Source organism: Carcharhinus amblyrhynchos, chromosome 28 (assembly GCF_965287045.1).
Source record: "Carcharhinus amblyrhynchos chromosome 28, sCarAmb.v2.hapA, whole genome shotgun sequence".
NCBI classification, from domain to species: Eukaryota; Metazoa; Chordata; class Chondrichthyes; order Carcharhiniformes; family Carcharhinidae; genus Carcharhinus; species Carcharhinus amblyrhynchos.
Genome location: NC_137351.1, coordinates 35,608,806 through 35,634,688, shown reverse-complemented (window position 1 = coordinate 35,634,688; position 25,883 = coordinate 35,608,806). Strand labels below are relative to the sequence as shown.

The following is a 25,883-nucleotide window of genomic DNA, read 5'->3' as shown; positions in this document are numbered from 1 at the left end:
CCCCACGCCCCCACTTCTTGCCTTCAAACAATTGCACAACCTCAAACAGACCATTGTTTGCAGCAAACTACCCAGCCTTCAGGAGAACAGTGACCACGACACCACACCACCCTGCCACAGCAACTTCTACAAGACGTGCCGGATCATTGACATGGATGCCATCATCTCACGTGAGAACACCAGGTACACGGTACATACTCTTCTTTCAACCTTATTAATATCCTTCCTGTAATTAGGTGACCAAAACTGCACACAATACTCTTAAGTTTGGCCTCACCAATGTCTTATACAACCTCAACATAACATTCCAACTCTTATACTCAATACTTTGATTTATAAAGGCCAATGTTCCAAAAGCACTCTTTATGACCCTATCTACCTGTGACGCCACTTTTAGGGAATTCTGTACCTGTATTCCCAGATCCCTCTGTTCTACTGCACTCTTCAGTGTCCTACCATTTACCTTGTATGTTCTACCTTGGTTTGTCCTTCCAAAGTGCAATACCTCACACTTGTCTGCGTTAAACTCCATCTGCCATTTTTCAGCCCATTTTTCTAGCTGGTCCAAATCCCTCTGCAAGCTTTGAAAACCTTCTTCACTGTCCACTACACCAAATTTGCTGATCCAATTTACCACGTTATCATCCAAATCATTGATATAGATGACAAACAACAATGGACCCAGCACTGATCCCTGTGGCACACCACTAGTCACAGGCCTCCACTCAGAGAAGCAATCCTCAACTACCACTCACTGGCTTCTTCCATTGAGCCAATGTCTAATCCAATTTACTACCTCTCCATGTATACCTAGCAACTGAACCTTCCTAACCAATCTCCCATGAGGGACCTTGTCAAAGGCCTTACTGAAATCCATGTGGACAACATCCACCGCCTTCCCTTCATCCACTTTCCTGGTAACCGCCTTGAAAAACTCTAATAGATTGGTTAATTATGACCTACCATGCACAAAGCCATGTTGACTCTCCCTAATAAGTCCCTGTCTATCCAAATATTTGTAAATCCTATCTCTTGGTACTCCTTCCAATAATTTACTTACTACTGACGTCAAACTTACCGGCCTATAATTTCCCAAAATACTTTTAGAGCCTTTTTTAAACAACGGAACAACATGAGCTATCCTCCAATCATCCGGCACCTCACCCGTGGATACCGACATTTTAAATATATCTGCCAGGGCCCCTGCAATTTCAACACTCGTCTCCTTCAAGGTCCGAGAGAATACCCTGTCCGGTCCTGGGGATTTATCTACTCTGATTTGCCTCATGACAGCCAACACCTCCTCCCCTTTAATCTGTATAGGTTCCATGACCCCCTACTTGTTTGCCTTATTTCCATAGACTCCATTGCCAGTTTCCAAGAAGGTGAGAGGGCATGGGATCCAAGAGGCTTTGGCCTTGTGGATCCAGAGCTGGCTTGCCCGCAGAAGGCAGAGAGTGGTTGTGGATGGGTCTTATTCTGCATGGAGGTCGGTCACCAGTGGAGTGCCCCAGGGATCTGTTCTGGGACCCTTACTGTTTGTAATTTTCATAAATGACCTGGATGAGGAAGTGGAGGGATGGGTTAATAAGTTTGCCAATGACACAAAGGTTGGTGGTGTTGTGGATAGTTTGGAGGGATGTCAGAAGTTGCAGCGTGACATAGATAGGATGCAAGACTGGGTGGAGAAGTGGCAGATGGACTTCAATGCAGATAAATGTGTAGTGGTCCATTTTGGCAGGTCCAATGGGATGAAGTCTATAGGCCCCCGAATAATGATCTGGAGGTGGGGCGGGCTGTTAACACGCAAATAAGTGCGGCGTGCAGGAATGGGACGGCAGTAGTTATGGGAGATTTCAATCTGCATATTGATTGGTCGACCCATGTTGGACGAGGTGGGCTCGAGGAGGAGTTCTTGGAATGCTGCCGGGATAATTTCCTTGAACAGTGTGTGTTGGAGCCGACGAGGGAGCAAGCTATCTTGGATCTGGTGCTATGTAATGAGGCGGGTAGAATTAGGGACCTTGCGGTGAAGGATCCTCTTGGAGAGAGTGATCATTGTATGGTGGAGTTTCTGGTGCAGATGGAGGAGGAGAAAGTGGGTTCCCGGACGCGCGTCCTTTGTTTGAACAGAGGGGAGTATGGTAGGATGAGAGAAGAATTGGCGAATGTGGACTGGGGGAATGTGTGGGAAGGTAGGTCTGCTGAGGAGCAGTGGAGGATCTTTAAGGAGATCTTTCTTGGTGCTCAGCAGAAATTTATTCCGATGGTTAAAAAGGACAGTAGGAAGAGAGGTAATAAGCCGTGGATAACGAAGGAGGTGAAGGAAAGTGTTAAATTAAAAGCGGAGGAATTTAGAGTAGCTAAGAGCAGTGGGCGAGAAGAGGATTGGGAAAGGTTTAAATGTCAACAAAGATTGACAAAGAAGTTGATAAAGGAGGGTAGGAGAAGCTATGAGGCTGGGCTAGCACTTAATATAAAAAAGGATAGCAAGAGTTTTTATAAATATATAAAAAGGAAGAGGCTGGCTAGGGTGAACGTTGGTCCTTTAGAGGATGAGAAAGGGGAGCTAGTGGTAGGGGATGGGGATATGGCGAAGGTCTTGAATAACTTTTTTGTTTCTGTCTTCACGGAGGAGGACGTGAATAATTTGCCGGGTGTTAGCGATGGAAAGGTGGTAGGAATGGAGGGTCTTAATGACATTACTGTTACTAGAGAGGTGGTGCTCGACAGACTGGAGGGGCTGATTGTGGACAAGTCCGGATGGGTTTTTGATAAGAGAAGGGATTAAGGGTTATGGGGAGAGGGCGGGAAAGTGGAACTGAGCCACGACAGATCAGCCATGATCTTATTGAATGGCGGGGCAGGCTCGAAGGGCTAGATGGCCTACTCCTGCTCCTATTTCTTATGTTCTTATGTTCTAACATAGAACATAGAACATTACAGCGCAGAACAGGCCCTTCGGCCCACGATGTTGCGACGACCAGTTTTTTTAAAAAAAAACACTGACCCACTAATCTAAACCAATCCCTTTTCGTCCATAAACCTATCCACAGATCTCTTAAACGCCCCCAAACTAGGCGCATTTACAACTGCAGCAGGCAGGGCATTCCAGTCCCTCACCACCCTCTGGGTAAAGAACCAACCCCTGACATCCGTCCTATAACTACCCCCCTTTAATTTAAAGCCATGCCCCCTCGTGCTAGCTTTCTCCATCCGAGGAAAAAGGCTATCACTATCCACCCTATCTAAACCTCTAATCATCTTATATGTTTCAATAAGATCCCCTCTTAGCCTCCTTCTTTCCAGCGAAAACAACCCCAAATCCCTCAGTCTCTCCTTATAGGACCTCCTATACAATATCAAGGATAAGACTCTTAGCAGTGTAGTGGATCAGAAGGACCTTGTGGTCCAGGTCCATAGGACTCTCAAATCAGCCTCGCAGGTGGAGGATGTGGTTAAGAAGGCGTATGGTGTACTGGCCTTCATCAATCAAGGGATTGAGTTTAGGAGTCGGGAGGTAATGCTGTAGCTTTATAAGACCCTTGTCAGACCCCACTTGGAGTACTGTGCGCAGTTCTGGTCGCCTCACTACAGGAGGGACGTGGAAGCTATTGAGAGGGTGCAGAGGAGATTTACAAGGATACTGCCTGGATTGGGTGGCATGCCTTATGAGGATAGGTTAAGAGAGCTCAGTCTTTTCTCCTTGGAGAGACGAAGGATGAGAAGCAACCTGAGATGTTGAGAGGTATTGATTGGGTGGATTCTCAGAGGCTTTTTCCCAGGGTTGAAATGGTCGCTACGAGAGGACACAGGTTTAAGGTGCTGGGGAGTAGGTACAGAGGAGATGTCAGGGGTAAGTTTTTCACTCAGAGGGTGGTGGGTGAGTGGAATCGGCTGCTGGCAGTGGTGGTGGAGGCAAATTCAATAAGGTCTTTTAAGAGATTTCTGGATGAGTACATGGGACTTAATAGGATTGAGGGTTATAGATAAGCCCAGCAGGTAGAGGTATGATTGGCGCAACTTGTGGGCTCAAGGGCCTGTTTGTGCTGTAGTTTTGCTGTGTTCTATGTTCTAAATACGGATGGAAAAAACCCATTTAATATCTCCCCCATTTCTTTTGGTTCCATACAAAGCCGACCACTCTTACTGTCCTTTTGCTCGTAATATACCTGTAGAAGCTCTTAGGATTATCCTTCACCTTGACTGCCAAAGCAACCTCATGTCTTCTTTTAGCCCTCCTGATTTTCTTGTTAAGTAATTTCTTGCACTTTTTATACTCCTCAAGCATCTTATTTGCTCCCTGTTGCCGATACATGTCATACATCTCTCTCTTCTTCTTTATCAGAGTTCCAATATCCCTCGAGAACAAGGTTCCTTATTCTTATTCACTTTGCCTTTAATCCTGACAGGAACACACAAACTCTGCACTCTCAAAGTTTCTCCTTTGAAGGCCTCCCACTTACCAATCACATCCTTGCCAGAGAACAGCCTGTCCCAATCCAGGCTAATCATCTAGCAGGAAATGACACACACTCGGGAAATATTTATCTGCTTGTCCCACTTATTACACAATTGGCATCACATCTGCTGGCTGCATAACGAAAGGGTATTATCGTTTTCAATAAGATGGGGGGAGGTCAAACCATCTGGCACTTCTGGAAGGGGGCAAGTGAGGAAGTGGAGATGTGTCATTCTCATCTAACATTGGCTCGGGGGATCTGGGATGGAGCCAGAGATGTGTGACCTGAGCTTAGGTTTTGCGCCTTCTGCTGCAACAGATTGGGAATGCAGGATGAATGAGATGCAGCCAGTGTAGGAGCACTGTGTTCTTCTAGTGAGGGGGATATCCCTTTATCCTTATCAGGAGAGAGAGGTGGTGGTGAGTGAACCCAACAAGAGGTTATCCTCAAAAAAGGTCCTTAGATATTGAGACAGATCTTCCCATGGGCCGAGAGGTGGCGGATGGAATTTAATGCGGAGAAGTGTGAGGTAATTCACTTTGGTAGGAGCAACAGATGTGTCGAGTATAGGGCTAACGGGAGGACTTTGAATAGTGTGGATGAACAGAGGGATCTAGGTGTGTGTGTACATAGATCCCTGAAAGTTGGGAATCAAGTAGATAAGGTTGTTAAGAAGGCGTACGGTGTCTTGGCGTTTATTGGTAGGGGGATTGAATTTAGGAGTCGCAGTGTAATGTTGCAACTGTACACTACTCTAGTGCGGCCGCACTTGGAGTACTGTGTGCAGTTCTGGTCCCCGCATTACAAGAAGGATGTGGAGGCGTTGGAGAGGGTGCAGAGGAGGTTTACTAGGATGTTGCCTGGTATGGTGGGGAGGTCCTATGAGGAGAGACTGAGGGATTTAGGGTTGTTTTCGTTGGAAAGAAGGCGGCTAAGAGGGGATTTTATTGAAACATATAAGATGATTAGAGGTTTAGATAGGGTGGATAGTGATAGCCTTTTTCCTCGGATGGAGAAAGCTAGCACGAGGGGGCATGGCTTTAAATTAAGGGGGGGTAGCTACAGGACGGATGTCAGGGGTAGGTTCTTTACCCAGCGGGTGGTGAGGGATTGGAATGCCCTGCCTGCTGCAGTTGTAAATGCGTCTAGTTTGGGGGCGTTTAAGAGATCTCTGGATAGGTTTATGGACGAAAAGGGATTGGTATAGGCTAGTGGGTCATTGTTTTTGTAACTGGTCGGCGCAACATCGTGGGCCGAAGGGCCTGTTCTGCGCTGTAATGTTCTATGTTCTATGTTCTATGTTCTATGTTCATCTGCCTGGAATTGTGAAATCAGCCAGATCCAAAAGGTGGGCACCAGATTGAAAGTGTGTGGGCTGTCATACTGACACAAGTGCTTTAATGTCAGCGATTTCACAGGACAACAATTCCAATAAGTGATTGGCTTTAGTCTTCCCATTGTTTAGTTGAAGGGAATGTCTCCTTGTTCAGGCCTGAATGTCAGGTAAGCAGTCGGACAATCTTAGCAACAGCAGGGGGGAGCCGAGTGGAGTGTGGGGGGAGCCGAGTGGAGTTTGGGGGGAGTTGAGTGGAGTGTGGGGGGAGCCGAGTGGAGTGTGGGGGGAGCTGAGTGGAGTCTGTTTGCAGACAGCATTCACTCAGCATGACGGATATTAATTCTGTTTCTGGGAATTTGACCAGCTGCTCTTTTGACCAGAACAGCTTTTAGTTTAACACATTTTCAAAAAAAATGTGCAAGGAAAGATTAAAAAAGTGAGCTGGGTGGAGGAGGAAATGAGTGCGGACTCCAAGAATAGAAGGTCAGAAAGAGTCTGAGTGAGAGTGAACCGCCCCAGCCGTCACTGTAGCAAATAAAACTCTGCAAAATTGCCATTTTCATTCAAAACATAGAATAAAAAAGCATTGATTCAGCAACATTGACAAACTCGAAAGTCCTGTGGGTGGTAATGTTTACATTCAAAATCTGATTCCAATCTCATCAATTTCTCAACCTTGAATGAAGCAGAAAGTGAAAATAATTTGATCGCATTAGTCTAGAAATTAAATTATGCAGAAAATGAGCGGTTGTGGAGGTGAGGGGATGGGGGGAGAGCGCAGTGGGGGTGAGAGGGGGATGGGCTGGGTGAGGTTTGGGGGTCACAAGGGGTGGGGGTGAGACGGGCGCAGGTCTAGGGGGTGGGGGTGAAGGGAATGTGGAGGGGTGGAGGTGAGAGGGGATGGGGGTGTGTTGGGGGGGGTGAGAGGGGGTGGGGTGTGTTGGGGGGGGTGAGAGGGGGTGGGGTGGGTTGGGGGGGTGAGAGGGGGTGGGTTGGGTTGGGGGGGTGAGAGGCGATGGGGGTATGTTGGGGGGGTGAGAGGCGATGGGGGTATGTTGGGGGGGTGAGAGGCGATGGGGGTAGGTTGGGGGGGTGAGAGGCGGTGGGGTGGGTTGGGGGGGTGAGAGGCGATGGGGGTAGGTTTGGGGGGGGTGAGAGGGGGTGGGGTGGGTTGAGGAGGTGAGAGGGGATGGGGTGAGGGGGTTGGGTGCCTGAGGGATGAGGTGTGAGGGGGCAGGAGTTGGGTAAGAGAGGTTTCCAAATTAGACAGGTAGAGGATGGGGGTGGGATGTGCAGTCAGAGATACCCCCAGTGCAGCTCAGTTGGCCTCATGCTCATCAGCTGTTTTCTGTCAGTTGGTACGTGACCTCAGACTTTTGTATCTTTTTCCCAATGGAAGAAGGTGGAAGAGGGAAAGTCCAGTGTGTGTGGGGTCCTTAATTATGCCGGCTACTTTGCCGAGGCAGCGGGAAGTGTAGCCAGAGTCAGTGGATGGGAAGCTGGTTTGCGTGATGGATTGGGCTACATTCATGACCTTTAGTAATTCCTTGCAGTCTTGGGCAGAGCAGGAGCCCACACCAAGCTGTGATACAACCAGAAAGAATGCTTTCTCTGGTGCATCTGTAAAAGTTGGTGAGAGTCGTAGCTGACATGCTAAATTTCCTTAGTCTTCTGAGAAAGTAGAGGCATTGGTGGGGCTTTCTTAACTATAGTGTCGGTGTGGGGGGACCAGGACAGGTTGTTGGTGATCTGGACATCTAAAAACTTGAAGCTCTCGAACCTTTCTACTTCATTGCCGTTGACGTAGACAGGGGCATGTTTTCCTCCAAGCTTCCTGAAGTCGATGACAATCTCCTTCATTTTGTTGACATTGAGGAAGAGATTATTGTTGCCGCACCAGTTCACCAGATTCTCTATCTCATTCCTATACTTCGTCTCATCATTGTTTGAAATCTGTCCCACTACGGTGGTGTCGTCAGCAAACTTGAAAATCAAGTTGGAGGGGAATTTGGCCACGCAGTCATAAGGAGTATAGTAGGGGGCTGAGAACACAGCCTTTTGGGGCACTGGTGTTGAAGATGATTGTGGAGGAGATGTGTTGCCTATCCTTACAATTGTAGTCTGTGAGTTAGGAAATTCAGGATCCAGTCACAGAGCAAGGAGCTGAGCCCCAGGCCACGGAGTTTGGAGATGAGTTTTGTAGGAATAGTGGTGCAGAAGGCTGAGCATAGTCAACAAATAGGAGTCTGACATAGGTGCCTTTGTTGTCCAGGTGTTCCAGGATTGAGCGTAAGGCCAGGGAGATGGTATCTGCTGTGGACCTGTTGAGGCAGTAGGCAAACTGTCGTGGATCCAGGTAGTCCGGGAGGCTGGAATTGATTCGTGCTGTGCCTAGCCTTCCGAAGCACTTCATAATGATGGATGTCAGAGCCACCAGCTGATAGTCATTAAGGCCACACTGCTTGGCTTTTCTTAGGTAACCGGATGATGGTCATCTTCATAAAGTAGATGGGGATGTCAGATTGTTGTAAAGAGAGGTTGAAGATGTCTGTAAATACCCCTGCCAGCTGATCTGCGCAGGATCTGAGTGCATGTCCAGGTACGTCATCCGGGCCAATCGCTTTCCGTGGGTTGACCTTCAAGAAAGCAGCTCTGACATCTGCAATGGTGACCCCCAGATACAGGTTCATCCAGGGCTTCCAGGGTGGAGGGTGTGCTCTCGCTGACCTCTTGCTCAAAATGGGCATAGAATGCATTGAGCTCATCAGCGAGGGGTGCTTTGGAGCCAGTGATTTTACATGACTTCATCTTGTAGCTTGTTATGTCTTGCAGACCTTGCCATAGTCGGCGGGAGTCTGTGTGGCTAGCCTGGGACTCCAGCTTGGTCTGGTACTGTCCTTTGGCATCTTTGATGGATCTCCTTAGGTCACATCTGGCTTTCTTGTATAGGTCAGTGTCGCCTGACTTGAACACCTCAGACCTCAGCAGGCAGTGGATATCTCTGTTCATCCATGGTTTCCTGTTGGGGAACACACGGATTTGCTTCGTTTGTACACAGTCTTCTACACATTTACTGATGAAGTCAGCAACTGTACTCATTCAGGCTGGTCACAGAGTTTTTAAATATTGACCAGTCCACTGACTCCAAGCAGTCCTGTAGGAGATCATCCAATTCCTCAGAACAACATTGCACAACTTTCTTTGATGGATTCTCCTGTTTCAGTTTTTGCTTGTAAGCTGGGAGTAGGAGCACTGCCTTGTGGTCTCATTTGCCAAAGTGTAGGCGGGCTATAGAGTGGTTCCGCATGTTGGATATTTATACAGCAGTTGTCCAGGACTTTTGGGCCTCTGGTGGAACAGGAGACGTATTGGTGGTAACTTGGTAGTACGCTCTTGAACTTGGCCTAATTGAAGTCCGTGGCCACGATGAACAAGGCCTCAGGATGTTTTGTCTCAAGGTTATTTGTAATGGTGTATATTTCATCCAGTGCAATCTCCACATTTGCTTGGGGTAGGGAGGTGGGGGGATGTAAACTGCCATCAGGATAACAGATAGTAGGGGCAGCACTATAGCATCGGGTATTCTAGGTCCGGGGAGCAGAAACTCACCAGTATTGTTATGTCTAGGCACCACGAAGTGTCGATTAGGAAGCAGACCCCACCTTCCCCAGCCTTGCCTGAGGTCGCTATACAGTCCATTTGATGGATTGAGAAGCCGTTTGGTTGTAGGGCACTGTCCGGTGAAGCAGGATTGAGCCACATCTCCGTGAAACGGAGCACGTTGCAGTCCGTCAGTTCCCTTTGGAAAGTGAGTCTGGCTCTAAGTACGCCTAGCTTGTTTTCCAGAGATTGGACATTTGCAAGCAGTAAGCTGAGGGGTGGGGGGCCTTGGGACTGCGTTGTTTCTCTCTCACCTGCAGGCCTGCATGTTTTCCATGCTTCCTGGAATGCCGGCAGCGCAAATTCCGGCAGCGCGAATTCCGGCAGCGCGACGTCCAGCAGAGTGAATTCCGGCAGCGCGAATTCTGGCAGAGTGAATTCCGGCAGCGCGAATTCTGGCAGAGTGAATTCCGGCAGCGCGAATTCCGGCAGCGCGACGTCCAGCAGAGTGAATTCCGGCAGCGCGAATTCTGGCAGAGTGAATTCCGGCAGCGCGACGTCCAGCAGAGTGAATTCCGGCAGCGCGAATTCCGGCAGCGCGAATTCCGGCAGCGCGAATTCCGGCAGAGTGAATTCCGGCAGAGTGAATTCTGGCAGCGCGAATTCCGGCAGAGTGAATTCCGGCAGCGCGAATTCCGGCAGCGCGAATTCCGGCAGAGTGAATTCCGGCAGCGCGAATTCCGGCAGCGCGAATTCCGGCAGAGTGAATTCCGGCAGAGTGAATTCCGGCAGAGTGAATTCTGGCAGCGCGAATTCCAGCAGAGTGAATTCCGGCAGCGCGAATTCCGGCAGAGTGAATTCCGGCAGCGCGAATTCCGGCAGCGCGAATTCCGGCAGAGTGAATTCCGGCAGAGTGAATTCCGGCAGCGCGACGTCCAGCAGAGTGAATTCCAGCAGAGTGAATTCCGGCAGAGTGAATTCCAGCAGAGTGAATTCCGGCAGCGCGAATTCCGGCAGCGCGAATTCTGGCAGCGCGAATTCCGGCAGAGTGAATTCCGGCTGCGTGAATTCCGGCAGAGTGAATTCCGGCAGAGTGAATTCCGGCAGCGCGAATTCCGGCAGCGCGAATTCCAGCAAAGTGAATTCCGGCAGCGCGAATTCCGGCAGCGCGAATTCTGGCAGCGCGAATTCCGGCAGAGTGAATTCCGGCTGCGTGAATTCCAGCAGAGTGAATTCCGGCAGCGCGAATTCCGGCAGAGTGAATTCCGGCTGCGTGAATTCCGGCAGAGTGAATTCCGGCAGAGTGAATTCCGGCAGCGCGAATTCCGGCAGCGCGAATTCCGGCAGAGTGAATTCCAGCAACATGAATTCCAGTAGAGTGAATTCCGGCAGTGCCGATTCCGGCAGCGCAAATTCCGGCAGCGCGAATTCCGGCAGCGCGAATTCCGGCAGAGTGAATTCCGGCAGCGTGAATTCCAGTAGAGTGAATTCCGGCCGTGCGAATTCTGGCAGCGCGAATTCCGGCAGAGTGAAGTCCGGCAGTGCGAATTCCAGCTGCGCGAATTCCGGCAGCGCGAATTCTTGCAGAGTGAATTCCGGCAGGGCGAATTCCGGCAGGGCGAATTATGGCAAAGCGAATTCCGGCAGAGTGAATTCCGGCAGCGCGAATTCCGGCAGAGTGAATTCCTGCAGCGCGAAGTCCGGCAGCGCGAATTCCGGCAGCGCGAATTCCGGCAGAGTGAAGTCCGGCAGAGTGAATTCCTGCAGCGCGAATTCCGGCAGCGCGAATTCCGACAGAGTGAATTCCGGCAGAGTGAATTCCGGCAGCGCGAATTCCGGCAGCGCGAATTCCGGCAGCGCGAATTCCGGCAGAGTGAATTCCGGCAGCGCGAATTCCGGCAGCGCGAATTCCGGCAGAGTGAATTCCGGCAGAGTGAATTCCGGCAGCGCGAATTCCGGCAGCGCGAATTCCGGCAGCGCGAATTCCGGCAGCGTGAATTCCGGCAGAGTGAATTCCGGCAGAGTGAATTCCGGCAGCGCGAATTCCGGCAGCGCGAATTCCGGCAGAGTGAATTCCGGCAGAGTGAATTCTGGCAGAGCGAATTCCGGCAGAGTGAAGTCCGGCAGCGTGAATTCCGGCAGAGTGAATTCCGGCAGAGTGAAGTCCGGCAGCGTGAATTCCGGCAGAGTGAATTCCGGCAGAGTGAATTCCGGCAGAGTGAATTCCAGCAGCGTGAATTCCGGCAGAGTGAATTCCAGCAGAGTGAATTCCAGCAGCGCGAATTCCGACAGAGTGAATTCCGGCAGAGTGAATTCCGGCAGAGTGAATTCCTGCAGAGTGAATTCCGGCAGAGTGAATTCCGGCAGAGTGAATTCCTGCAGAGTGAATTCCGACAGAGTGAAGTCGTGCAGTGTGAATTCCAGCAGCGTGAATTCCGGCAGAGTGAATTCCGGCAGAGTGAATTCCGGCAGAGTGAATTCCTGCAGAGTGAATTCCGGCAGTGCGAATTCCGACAGAGTGAAGTCGTGCAGTGTGAATTCCAGCAGCGTGAATTCCGGCAGCGCGAATTCCGGCAGCGCGAATTCCGGCAGAGTGAATTCCGGCAGAGTGAATTCCGGCAGAGTGAATTCCGGCAGAGTGAATTCCAGCAGCGTGAATTCCGGCAGCGCGAATTCCGGCAGCGCGAATTCCGGCAGAGTGAATTCCGGCAGAGTGAAGTCCGGCAGCGTGAATTCCGACAGAGTGAAGTCCAGCAGTGTGAATTCCGGCAGAGTGAATTCCGGCAGAGTGAATTCCGGCAGAGTGAAGTCCGGCAGAGTGAATTCCGGCAGAGTGAATTCCGGCAGCGCGAATTCCGGCAGAGTGAAGTCGTGCAGTGTGAATTCCGGCAGCGCGAATTCCGACAGAGTGAAGTCGTGCAGTGTGAATTCCGGCAGAGTGAATTCCGGCAGCGCGAATTCCGACAGAGTGAAGTCGTGCAGTGTGAATTCCGGCAGAGTGAATTCCGACAGAGTGAAGTCGTGCAGTGTGAATTCCGGCAGCGCGAATTCCGACAGAGTGAAGTCGTGCAGTGTGAATTCCGGCAGAGTGAATTCCGACAGAGTGAAGTCGTGCAGTGTGAATTCCGGCAGAGTGAATTCCGACAGAGTGAAGTCGTGCAGTGTGAATTCCGGCAGCGCGAATTCCGACAGAGTGAAGTCGTGCAGTGTGAATTCCGGCAGCGCGAATTCCGGCAGCGCGAATTCCGGCAGAGTGAATTCCGGCAGAGTGAAGTCCGGCAGCGTGAATTCCGGCAGAGTGAATTCCGGCAGAGTGAATTCCGGCAGAGTGAATTCCGGCAGCGTGAATTCCGGCAGCGCGAATTCCGACAGAGTGAATTCCGGCAGAGTGAATTCCGGCAGAGTGAATTCCGGCAGAGTGAATTCCTGCAGAGTGAATTCCGGCAGTGCGAATTCCGACAGAGTGAAGTCGTGCAGTGTGAATTCCAGCAGCGTGAATTCCGGCAGCGCGAATTCCGGCAGCGCGAATTCCGGCAGAGTGAATTCCGGCAGAGTGAATTCCGGCAGAGTGAATTCCGGCAGAGTGAATTCCAGCAGCGCGAATTCCGGCAGCGCGAATTCCGGCAGAGTGAATTCCGGCAGAGTGAAGTCCGGCAGCGTGAATTCCGACAGAGTGAAGTCCAGCAGTGTGAATTCCGGCAGAGTGAATTCCGGCAGCGCGAATTCCGACAGAGTGAAGTCGTGCAGTGTGAATTCCGGCAGAGTGAATTCCGGCAGCGCGAATTCCGACAGAGTGAAGTCGTGCAGTGTGAATTCCGGCAGCGCGAATTCCGACAGAGTGAAGTCGTGCAGTGTGAATTCCGGCAGCGCGAATTCCGGCAGCGCGAATTCCGGCAGAGTGAATTCCGGCAGAGTGAAGTCCGGCAGCGTGAATTCCGGCAGAGTGAATTCCGGCAGAGTGAATTCCGGCAGAGTGAATTCCAGCAGCGTGAATTCCGGCAGCGCGAATTCCGACAGAGTGAATTCCGGCAGAGTGAATTCCGGCAGAGTGAATTCCGGCAGAGTGAATTCCTGCAGAGTGAATTCCGGCAGTGCGAATTCCGACAGAGTGAAGTCGTGCAGTGTGAATTCCAGCAGCGTGAATTCCGGCAGCGCGAATTCCGGCAGCGCGAATTCCGGCAGAGTGAATTCCGGCAGAGTGAATTCCGGCAGAGTGAATTCCGGCAGAGTGAATTCCGGCAGAGTGAATTCCAGCAGCGCGAATTCCGGCAGCGCGAATTCCGGCAGCGCGAATTCCGGCAGAGTGAATTCCGGCAGAGTGAAGTCCGGCAGAGTGAATTCCGGCAGAGTGAATTCCGGCAGAGTGAATTCCGGCAGAGTGAAGTCCGGCAGAGTGAATTCCGGCAGAGTGAAGTCCGGCAGAGTGAATTCCGGCAGAGTGAATTCCGGCAGCGCGAATTCCGGCAGAGTGAATTCCGGCAGAGTGAAGTCGTGCAGTGTGAATTCCGGCAGAGTGAATTCCGGCAGAGTGAATTCCGGCAGAGTGAAGTCGTGCAGTGTGAATTCCGGCAGCGCGAATTCCGGCAGAGTGAATTCCGGCAGAGTGAAGTCGTGCAGTGTGAATTCCGGCAGAGTGAATTCCGGCAGAGTGAATTCCGGCAGAGTGAATTCCGGCAGCGCGAATTCCGACAGAGTGAAGTCGTGCAGTGTGAATTCCGGCAGAGTGAATTCCGGCAGCGCGAATTCCGACAGAGTGAAGTCGTGCAGTGTGAATTCCGGCAGAGTGAATTCCGACAGAGTGAAGTCGTGCAGTGTGAATTCCGGCAGCGCGAATTCCGGCAGCGCGAATTCCGACAGAGTGAAGTCGTGCAGTGTGAATTCCGGCAGAGTGAATTCCGGCAGCGCGAATTCCGACAGAGTGAAGTCGTGCAGTGTGAATTCCGGCAGAGTGAATTCCGGCAGCGCGAATTCCGACAGAGTGAAGTCGTGCAGTGTGAATTCCGGCAGCGCGAATTCCGACAGAGTGAAGTCGTGCAGTGTGAATTCCGGCAGAGTGAATTCCGGCAGCGCGAATTCCGGCAGAGTGAAGTCGTGCAGTGTGAATTCCGGCAGAGTGAATTCCAGCAGAGTGAATTCCGACAGAGTGAATTCCGGCAGAGTGAATTCCGGCAGTGCGAATGCTGCGGGGGCCAAGGTCTGGAAATGACAGTTCTCACCGGCAGCAATTTCAGGTCTTCTCCATTCCTCACCAGCAATGTTATCAGACTCCTGCCCATGTGTGACATGATGGCAGAGTGGCTCTGTGCCCTCACAGTGTACAATGTTACAACATAATTGTAGCATGTCTGAGCATTGGGGGTGTTTTAGGCACTGATAGAGGTGATGAAAGAACATGTCCCTCTGCATCAGAGGCTGGACCTAGTCTTGTACCCCTATGACAAGTTGATGTTGATGCCATATTAGTGTGATATACAGCGAGGGGTCAATTTCTGGAGAGGGGGCAAGTTAATAATATTTAATACCTCCAGTCCTGATGGATCCCAATGCAGAGTGACAGCGGGATATCCCACCCCCACTGATCACCCTAGGCCCCACCCCCACTGACCTCACCCCATATGTCCCGCTCCTTGGCACTGCCCCCTAGGCCTTGCTCCATGTTTGATGGGAAGTGCAAAGGTGCCCCCTGGGCTTGGACACTTTGCCCCTTGGGCATTGCCAGTGGGCAAAGGCTGGCACTGCCAGGGTGCCCATGCTTGGGGGGTGCACCACACCCCCTGCCACCCAACCTCCTGAAGGGCGTTGATTGCAAGGTTAGGCTGCTAGTTCCTGAAAGTGGGGGGCTAACCTGAACCCTGCCAAAGTGAAACTGCACTGCCGGGGTAGGAGATGCCTGGAGACTTCAGTCCCAGCTCCAATCATCACATTTAAATAAGATTAAAAATAGATTAAAATGACTTACCTGCTCTTCCTGCTGACTTACAGCATGGTCCCAACTGCGCTGGATATTCGGCAATTAGAGAGGCGCGTGCATCGGTAACACATGCACAAATCGCTCATGAGAAAATCGCCCCCCTTCAACTTTGGGGAAAAGATTCTGACTGTCAACCCTATCTATACTCTTCATAATGATACAGACTTTGATCATATGTCCCCTCAGCCTCTGCTGCTCCAGAGAAATCCTAGATTGTCCAGCCTCTCAGCAAAGTGTACATCAAAGGAATAGGCTCTTCAGCCCTGTGCCAATCATGATGCCTGAACTGAACTAAGTAAAAAAACTTTCTGCCCTAACTCAGTCCTTATCCCTCTCCTCCTTCCCTTTTCATGTACTCATTCAGATGCTCCTTGAATGCTGCTTATGTGCCTGCTTTCACCACCTCCTTCGGCAGCACCTTCCAGGCACCCAACATTCTCTGTGTAAAAAATTTCCCCCCACACATCTCCCTTAAACTTTCCCCCTCTCACCTTGAACCTGTGTCCCCTTGTAATTGACACTTCCACCCTGGGGAAAAGCCCCTGACAATCCACCCTGTCTATGCCTCTCATAATTTTGTAGATCTCTAGCAGGTCTCCTCTCAGCTTTTGTCTTTCCAGAGAAAACAATCCTAGTTTATTCAACCTCTCCTCATGGCCAACACCCTTGAGACCAGGCAAACCTTCTTTGCACTCTCTCCAAAGCCTCCACATCCTTCTGGCAGTGTGGTGACCAGAACTGCACGCAATAACCCTGGTAATTATAGGCCAGTGAGTTTGACGTCGGTGGTAGGAAAGTTGTTGGAAAAAATTCTTAGGGATAGGATGTATAAGCATTTGGAGTATTGCGATCTGATTGGGGATACACAGCATGGCTTTGTTCAGGGGAGGTCTTGCCTTACGAATCTGGTAGAATTTTTTGAGGAGGTGACAAAAACGGTTGACAAAGGACAAGCCGATGATGTCGTCTATATGGATTTCAGTAAGGCGTTTGACAAAGTCCCTCACGGTAGGCTGGTAGAAAAGGTTAAGGCACAATGGGATACAGGGACAGGTATCTAGATGGATTGAAAACTGGCTGGGCCACAGGAGACAGAGAGTAGTAGTGGAAGGGTCCTTTTCTAGCTGGAGGTCTGTCACCAGTGGTGTGCCACAGGGCTCAGTACTGGGACCTCTTCTCTTCGTAATATATATAAATGACTTGGAAGAGGGCGTACGTGGTGTGATCAGCACCAGATGACGCCAAGATGGCAGGATTGGCGGATAGCGAGGAGGATTGTCAGGTGACACAGCAGGATATAGATAGGTTGGTATATTGGGCAGATAGATGGCAGATGGAATTTAATCCTGACAAATGCAAGGTGATGCATTTTGGAAGGAATAATGCAGGGAGGAGTTACATGATAAAGGGTAGACCAATTAAGAGTATAGAAATTCAGAGGGACCTGGGAGTGCAAGTGCACAAGTCTCTGAAGGTGGCAACCCAGGTGGAGAAGGTTGCAAAGAAAGCTTACGGAATGCTAGCCTTTATAGGAAGGGGTATAGAGTATAAGAGCTGGCGTCTAATGCTACAGTTGTACAGAACGTTGGTTAGACCGCATTTGGAGTACTGCGTCCAGTTCTGGTCACCTTACTACCAGAAGGATGTGGAGACCCTGGAGAGAGTGCAGAGGAGGTTTACCAGGATGCTGCCTGGTATGGAAGGACTGGGTTATGAGGAAAGATTGGGTAAACCGGGGCTCTTCTCCTTAGAAAGACAGAGATTAAGGGGGTATCTGATAGAGGCGTATAAAATAATGAAGCGTATAGATAGAGTAAACAGTGGCAGGCTTTTTCCTAGATTGGAGACAAATATCACAAGGGGCCACGAGCTTAGGGTGAGGGGGGAGAAGTATAATTTCGATGCTAGAGGTTTTTCACACAGAGGGTCGTGGGGGTATGGAATGCGCTACCAAGTAAGGTGGTGGAGGCAGGCACGCTGGACTTGTTTAAGGTTTACTTAGATAGGCATATGAATGAAACAGGGATGGAGGGTTATAGGAGACGGTTTTAAATAAGGATCAGAGCCCCGGGACGTTCCTGGAAAATGCTACATGTGTTGATGTTTTGTCTCTTACTCTGCAGGTGCGTCGGTCCACCTTGTTGTCTAACGGTGCACACGGTGGGTTGTGCGTGGGCTGCTCTTGGATGTTTCGAGAGTGGCCTAGTACTTTGCGTCGTTGTGTGTTCTTAAAACTGGACCAGCAGACGGGCACCACAACAGCTCAGTGACTATCACTGTTTGCTGTGCAGATACATGGATTTGGGCCTGTGTCTGTGGGAGTTCGTGCATTCTCCCTGTGGTTGCGTGGGTTTCCTCCGGGTGCTCCGGTTTCTTCCCACACCCCAAAGATGTGCTGTTAGGCTGATTGGTGTAACAAATTGTCCCTAAATTATTCTCCCCTGAATCTGGTTTCCAATGGGGGTACCATAAGCATACACACGGGTCAAGGGAGGTGTAGGAAAAATACATTGTTAAGATGGCGGCGTGGGCTCGTTGGGCCGCAGGGCCTGTTTCCCGTGCCGGGTTGTTCTTTGTTCTTTGTTCAATACTCCAAATGCAACTGAAACAGAGTTTTACATAGCTGCAACATGATTTCCCAACTTTTGTACTCAGTGCCCCAGCTGATGAAGGCAAGCATGCCATATGCCCTCTTTTAGGGAACTGCGGACTTGCATGTCCAAACCCCTCTGTATGTTAATGTTCCTAAGGGTTCTACCATCTACAATATAACGAATACCTAAATTTGATCCTCCAAAATGCATCACCTCGCATTTGTCTGGGTTAAGTTCCATCTGCTATTTCAGTGCCCAAGACTCCAGTCTCTCTCTATTCTGTTGTACCCTCTGACAATCCCAGCACTATCAGCAACCCTGCCAATCTTTGTGTCATCCGCAAACTTATTAATCAGACCACCCATACTTTCCTGCAGATACTTACTACAAACCACAGAGGTCCCAGCACTGATCCCTGTGGAACACCACGAGCTATGGGTCTTCATTCTGAAAAATATCCTTCCACCACTCCTGTGTTTCCTATGACCAATCCATCTAGCCAGCCACCCAGAATCCCATGTTTTTAATGTTTAGTTTTTCTGAGTTTCTGGTAAAACTCTTTGGCAAAACTACTAGCATTTTTAGGACAAGCTGCCTTTTAGGCTGGCTTGCTGAGAAAGTTGAAATGGAGTACACATTTCACTGCCTACGACAGTGAGACATTCTAGCACCAATCCCAGTTTGAAATATGTGGCAACTGATTGCAATATTCTTTAAGTGCAGTCTAACCAAAGTTTTATAAAGCTGCAACATGACATCCTGATTCTTGTACTCAGTGCTCTGACCAATAAGGCAAGAATGCCATTTGCCTTCTTTGCCACCCTATCTTCTTGGGTGGTCATTTTCAGGGAGCTATGGACTTGAACCCCAAGGTCCCTCTGTAATCAATGCTCTTCGGGGTCCTGCCATTAACTGTACACTTACCCTTAACATTTGATCTCCCAAAATGCAGTACCTCACAGTTGCCCAGATTAAACTCCATCTGCACTTTCTCTATCCATATCTATGTCTACATATCCCACTGTATCCTTTGACAACAGTCTCCACTATCCACAACTTTGCCTATCTTTGTGTCATCTGCAATATTACTAACCTCCCCATCTACATTTTCATCCAAGTCATTAATCTATCTCACAAACAGCAGATGTCGCAATACAGATCCCTGCAGAACACCGCTAGTCATGGATCTCCAGCCAGAAAACACCCTTCCACCTCAACTCTCTGACTTCTATGGGCAAGCCAATCCTGAATCCAAGTCGTCAAGTCACTATGGATCCAATGTATCTTAATCTTCTGGATGAGCTGACCATGAGGGACCTTGTCGTAGACAAGATCCACTGCTCTACCCTCATTGACCACCTTCATCACCTCCTTGAAAAAAATCAAGCAACTAAGACTTGTTGTGCACAAAATCATGCTGACTTTTCCTGATTAGGCCATGCCTTTTCAAATACATGGAAACCCAATCCAATGGCGTCCCAACCGCCAATACAAGAGTCACCAATCTATAATTTCCTGATTATCCCTTTTTGAAGGTGGTTTTTATTAAATTTGTGAAGACATAACTGATATAGATGACAATGTGGGGGATAGGATTAGGAAGTTTGCGCATGAGACAAAGATTGGCTGAGCGATTAACAGTGAGGCTACAGGAGGATATAGATGGAATGGTTAAATGAGCAGTTAAGTGGCAGATGGAATTTAACCCTGAAAAGTGTGAAGTGATACACTTTGGAAGGAGTAATTTGACAAGGAAGTATTCAATGAACGGTAGGAAGTTCTGTGGAACAAAGGGACCTGTTTGTTGACAGATCTCTGAAAACTGAAGGGCATGTTAGTAGGGTGGTGAAAATGAAAAAGGCAAATGGGACACTTGTCTTTCTCAATTGAGGCATCGATTACAAAATCAGGAAAGTCATGTTGGAGTTGTATAAAACTTTGATAAAGCCACAGCTAGTGTACTGTGTGCAGTTCTGATCACCACATTTTTGGAAGGATATGATTACACTGGAGGGGGTGCAGAGGAGATTCACCAGGATGCTGCCTGGGATAGAACATTTAAATTATGGCTTGGGTAGGCTTGGGTTGTTTTCATTGAAGCAGAAAAGACTGAGGGGCAACCTGATCAAGAAATACAAGAACAAAGAACAACACAGCACAGGAAACAGGCCCTTCGGCCCAACAATCCCGCGCCGTCCATTTTAACACTCAGTGGGTGCCTCATTCCAACCCTCCTTCTACCTACAACTTTTGTCTACACCTCTGGGACCCCACAATAAAGGGGTGCAAATTTAGAGAATTATATGTGTGCCAGATTAAGGGAGGTCTAATTTAGGGACAATTTGTTAACACCAATCAGCCAAGATTATGAGAGACATGGATAGATTGGATAAGGAGCAGCTGTTCTCCTTCGTTGAAGAGTCAGTCACAAGGGGACACAAGTTCAAAATGAGGGGCAGGAGATTTGGGGGGATGTGAGGAAAAACCTTTTCACCCAGAGGGTGGTGGTGGTCGGGAATGTGCTGCCTGGGAGGACGGTAGAGGCGGGTTGCCTCAGATCCTTTAAAAAGTATCTGGGTGAGCACTTGGCACATCATAACATTCAGGGCTATGGGCCAAGAGCTGACGGATGGGAGATCAAGTGTTCCTAATGTGTCGGTGCGGAGCCGATTGGCTGAAGGGTAATTGTGCTGTATCATTCTATGATTCAATGAAGCAATTAATAAATAATTAATATACGTTAACTAATTAGACAGGAGAGGTAAGACCTGGAACAGTTGAAAGTGGTTCCAGATGGCTGACAAACATTGGCCCAGAATGTGTTGATTTCAACACTGCTGTCCTCCTCATTCATCTTAAGTGGCAACGATACCACCTCCCCCACCCACCCTCACATTCTCCTCCCACCTCCCCACACCCCACACCCTCCCCTCAGACGGCCCTGCCCACCCACACCCTCCCTTCCTCCTTCCCCCACCACATCCTCCCACCCTTCCCCAAACCCTACAGTGCCCACCCTCCCCCACCTCACACCCCACCCTCCTCCCGCCCATCCCAACCTTCTCCCCTCCCTCTCACATAATACCCCCCAGCCTGCCCTGCCCAGGGCTGTAACCAGTGCTGACAGTTATCCCGATTCTATCCAGTGTTTACAGTTACCCCGGGGTTTCTATCCAGTGTTTACAGTTACCCCGGGGTTTCTATCCAGTGTTTACAGTTACCCCGGAGTTTCTATCCAGTGTTTACAGTTACCCCGGGGTTTCTATCCAGTGTTTACAGTAACCTGGGGGTTTCTATCCAGTGTTTACAGTTACCCCGGGGTTTCTATCCAGTGTTTACAGTTACCCCGGGGTTTCTATCCAGTGTTTACAGTTACCCCGGGGTTTCTATCCAGTGTTTACAGTTACCCCGGGGTTTCTATCCAGTGTTTACAGTTACCCCTGGGTTTCTATCCAGTGTTTACAGTTACCCCGGGGTTTCTATCCAGTGCTGTTAATGCCTCTCTGTGTGTTTTGTTACTGGTGATGTGGTTTGAAGCTGCCAGTATATCTGGGAAACAGCAGAGAAATGGTGCTGAATATCGTAACCACTTCTGCACACCTTCAGCCCCTTGCTAAATACTAAAGTAACACTTTGATAAGTGAGCATTATTATTGCTGAATGATATCCAGCCTTTTCCTTAGAACAGAAAACCTGTCAACAGGCTGAAAATAACTTTCTAATTTATGTTAATTGTGAACATTGCAGGAATCCTCCCAGAGTTCACAGTTTAAATTTCATTTCTATTGCTGATAATGTGAGCAACAAGTTGTAAGCTTACAGGAAAAGCTGTTCGTATTTCTACAGTTTCCTGTGGTCTGCTGTGTTTTTAGTTGTCGGTTATTTATACTTTCCAACTTCTCATTGCAGATTCCAGTCACCAAGCAAAGATTCGTGTCATAGCACTCAGCATAAATAGCTGATAAGTTTCTTAAACAGGCGGGATATGGTTCGAACACAATGTTTATCACAACTCTCATTATGTTCATGTTTCACAATGTTTCCTCACAAATCATGTGTACTGTTGTACTGAAAATGACCTCCCATAGGATAGCGGCAACACTGTCATTTCTGGGGAATTAGAAGCTTTCCAAATCATCTGCTTCATCCTAGAATTTACTGTCCTGCGCTGCTCATCCCACCCCCATTCTCTCCTATTTCTTTCTCTCTCTCTAATTTCCTCTTTAATGCAATGATTCATGGACCCCCCCGACTATTCTCTGTTGTGGTGAGTTCTACAAACCAACACTGGCCTAAATATCACCTGAATAGCTTCGGAAACGTCGTTAAACTCATTAAATCTTTCTAAGATCTGTCCATTTAATTCCAATCCCCACACATTCTTCATATCACTGGGTGTTTTCTCCTTCATGTATTTGTCCAGTTCCTGTTTAGAGGACATTGTCAAGTTTTCACCACCTTATCCAAATCCGAGGCACATGTTGAATGGGAAAGATATTCCTCTGATTCACTCACTACTCAGAATTACAGTGCAGAAGGAATCCATTCAGCTTATCAAGTCTGCACTGACTAACAATCCCACCCAAGCCCTATCTCCATAACCCCTCATATTTATCCTGCTAACCCTCCTGACACTAAGGGTCAATTTAGCATGGCTAATCCACCTAACCCACACATCTTTGGAGTGGGGAGAGTTTAAATAGCGGGAACACAGAGCGGGGAGAGTTTAAAGAGCGGGAACACAGAGCGGGGACAGTTTAAAGAGCGGGAACACAGAGCGGAGAGAGTTTAAAGAGCGGGAACACAAAGCGGGGAGAGTTTAAAGAGTGGGAACACAGAGCAGGGAGAGTTTAAAGAGCGGGAACACAGAGCGGGGAGAGTTTAAAGAGCGGGAACACAAAGCGGGGAGAGTTTAAAGAGCGGGAACACAGAGCGGAGAGAGTTTAAAGAGCGGGAACACAGAGCGGAGAGAGTTTAAAGAGCGGGAACACAAAGCGGGGAGAGTTTAAAGAGCGGGAACACAGAGCGGGGAGAGTTTAAAGAGCGGGAACACAGAGCGGGGAGAGTTTAAAGAGTGGGAACACAGAGCAGGGAGAGTTTAAAGAGCGGGAACACAAAGCGGGGAGAGTTTAAAGAGCGGGAACACAGAGCGGGGAGAGTTTAAAGAGCGGGAACACAAAGCGGGGAGAGTTTAAAGAGCGGGAACACAGAACGGGGAGAGTTTAAAGAGCGGGAACACAGAACGGGGAGAGTTTAAAGAGCGGGAACACAGAGCGGGGAGAGTTTAAAGAGCGGGAACACAGAGCGGGGAGAGTTTAAAGAGCGGGAACACAGAACGGGGAGAGTTTAAAGAGCGGGAACACAGAGCGGGGAGAGTTTAAAGAGCGGGAACACAGAGCGGGGAGAGTTTAAAGAGCGGGAACACAGAGCGGGGAGAGTTTAAAGAGCGGGAACACAGAGCGGGGAGAGTTTAAAGAGCGGGAACACAGAGCGGGGAGAGTTTAAAGAGTGGGAACACAGAGCAGGGAGAGTTTAAAGAGCGGGAACACAGAGCGGAGAGAGTTTAAAGAGCGGGAACACAGAGCGGGGAGAGTTTAAAGAGCGGGAACACAGAGCGGGGAGAGTTTAAAGAGCGGGAACACAGAGCGGAGAGAGTTTAAAGAGCGGGAACACAAAGCGGGGAGAGTTTAAAGAGCGGGAACACAGAGCGGGGAGAGTTTAAAGAGCGGGAACACAGAGCGGAGAGAGTTTAAAGAGCGGGAACACAAAGCGGGGAGAGTTTAAAGAGCGGGAACACAGAGCGGGGAGAGTTTAAAGAGCGGGAACACAGAACGGGGAGAGTTTAAAGAGCGGGAACACAGAGCGGGGAGAGTTTAAAGAGCGGGAACACAGAGCGGGGGGAGTTTAAAGAGCGGGAACGCAGAGCGGGGGGAGTTTAAAGAGCGGGAACACAGAGCGGGGAGAGTTTAAAGAGCGGGAACACAGAGCGGGGACAGTTTAAAGAGCGGGAACACAGAGCGGGGACAGTTTAAATAGCGGGAACACAGAGCGGGGACAGTTTAAAGAGCGGGAACACAGAGCGGGGACAGTTGGGGGTTTGGGTGGTGAGGATGGCACTTAGGGCAGTTCAGTGCTACTCTTGCAGGATGTGGGAGCTAAGGTTCACCATTAGTGACCCTGTTGACTTCACCTGTGGGAGATGCACCCAGCTCCTGCTCCTCACAGACCACCTTCGGGAATTGGAGCTGAAACTGGATGAACTTCAGATTATTCGGGAGGCAGAGGGAGTGATAGGTAGCAGTTATTGAAAAGTGGTAACAAAGCTAGCTGGGTGACAGTCAGGAGATGGGAATGGAGGAAGCAGTCAGTCCAGGGATCCCCTGTGTTGTTTCCCTCCAAAATAAGTATACTGTTTTGGATACTGTGGGGGAGTATAAGAGTTGAAGAGTGATCTTATAGAGGGCTATAAAATAATGAGGGGCACAGACAAGGTGGATAGTCAATATCTTTTCCCAAAGGTAGGGAAGTCTAAAGGGCATAGGTTTAAGGTGAGCAGGGAGAGATACAAAAGTGTCCAGAGGGGCAATTTTTTCACACAGCGGGTAGTGAGTGTCTGGAACAAGCTGCCAGAGGCGGGTACAATTTTGTCTTTTAAAAAGCATTTAGACAGATACATGGGTAAGATGGGTATAGAGGGATATGGGCCAAATGCGGGCAATTGGGATTAGATTCAGGGTTTAAAAAAAGAAAGGGGCAGCATGGACAGGTTGGGCCGAATGGCCTGTTTCCATGCTGTAAACCTCTATGACTCTAACGGGTTCCACTCCCTAACTGTCCAATTGGTTTGTGACCACAAGATGAACATCATGCACGTCTGTGCCAGACACCCAGCAGTGTGCATGACAGCTTCATTCTGGGGAGCTCAGACATACTGGAGGTCTTTGAGGAGGAGCCCAGGCTGCAGGGGTGACTCGTGGGTGACATGAGGTTCCTGCTTCGGACATGGCTGATGACACCCGTGGGGAGGCCTGTGACTGAGGCAAAGACCAGGCATAATGTTGCCACTGCTCGATAGTGGAGAGGTGCATTGGGTCCTGAAAATGCAATTGTGGTGCCTGGGTGGGGGGGTGGAGCTCTGATCGCTTCCTGCATTGTGGGGGTGTGCTGTGCCCTGCACAACCTGGCATAGGAGGGGGGATCTTTTGGAGGAGGAGGAGGAGGAGGACGTGGACGCTGACCAGCAGGAGGAGGGGGGAGAGGAGGAGGACCATGCCAAAAAACATCACCCAGTCACTGGCAGCAAGAATGAGGCACGCGAGGGTGGCTAGTTGGTGCTTCACCATCTAGGGGCCTGTGTTTGTGTACATGGGTTCCATTCTCCTCCCACCCCCCTCCCAAAGTCCTTCTATCTCCTGGAACATTTTAATAGCAGAATGATGGATCTGGTATGCTGTGTTGGCGAGTTTCTATGGTAAGCAGGAGGGTGATAATAGCTTGCTAAGCACCATAAAAATGATGCCCTGGTACAAACTAGTCTGACTCCGACCTGAGTGTCATCATGCTGGCACCTGGGCCCACGTCTATGTAGTGGGTAAGGGATCGGAAACCCCCGTACAGGGCCCCGGGGCGGGTGGGAATTGCTCATAGGTTCTGGGAACCAATGGTCTCATTTCCTTAGTGTCACACCATCGAGGGGGTCTCCCCAACTGATATCAACATGAAGCATCCCTCCGGTGACTGGGAAGAGGGTTAACCCCCCCCACCAGTTCAAATTGAAGTTTTTGAAGATGTGACTAAACACATTGATGAAGGAAGAGTGGTGGATGTGGTTTATGTGAACTTCAGCAAGGCATTTGATAAGGTGCTCCATGCAAGGCGTATTGAGAAAGTGAGGGGGCATGGGAGCCAAGGGGACATTG

The 25,883-nt window shown here is 49.5% G+C and overlaps 1 protein-coding gene across 1 annotated transcript in view; it reads right to left on the bottom strand.

Annotated features, from left to right (window-relative positions):
- Nucleotides 1–9,561, bottom strand: part of LOC145359441 (calcium-independent mitochondrial carrier protein SCaMC-3L-like) — a 63,558-nt gene extending 53,997 nt beyond the window's left edge. Inside the window, exon 1 of the mRNA XM_080213989.1 lies at nucleotides 9,409–9,561. Coding sequence (XP_080070115.1) covers nucleotides 9,409–9,561 — 153 coding nt within the window. The remainder of the gene's footprint in view (nucleotides 1–9,408) is intronic.
- Between the last annotated feature and the right edge of the window lie 16,322 nt (nucleotides 9,562–25,883).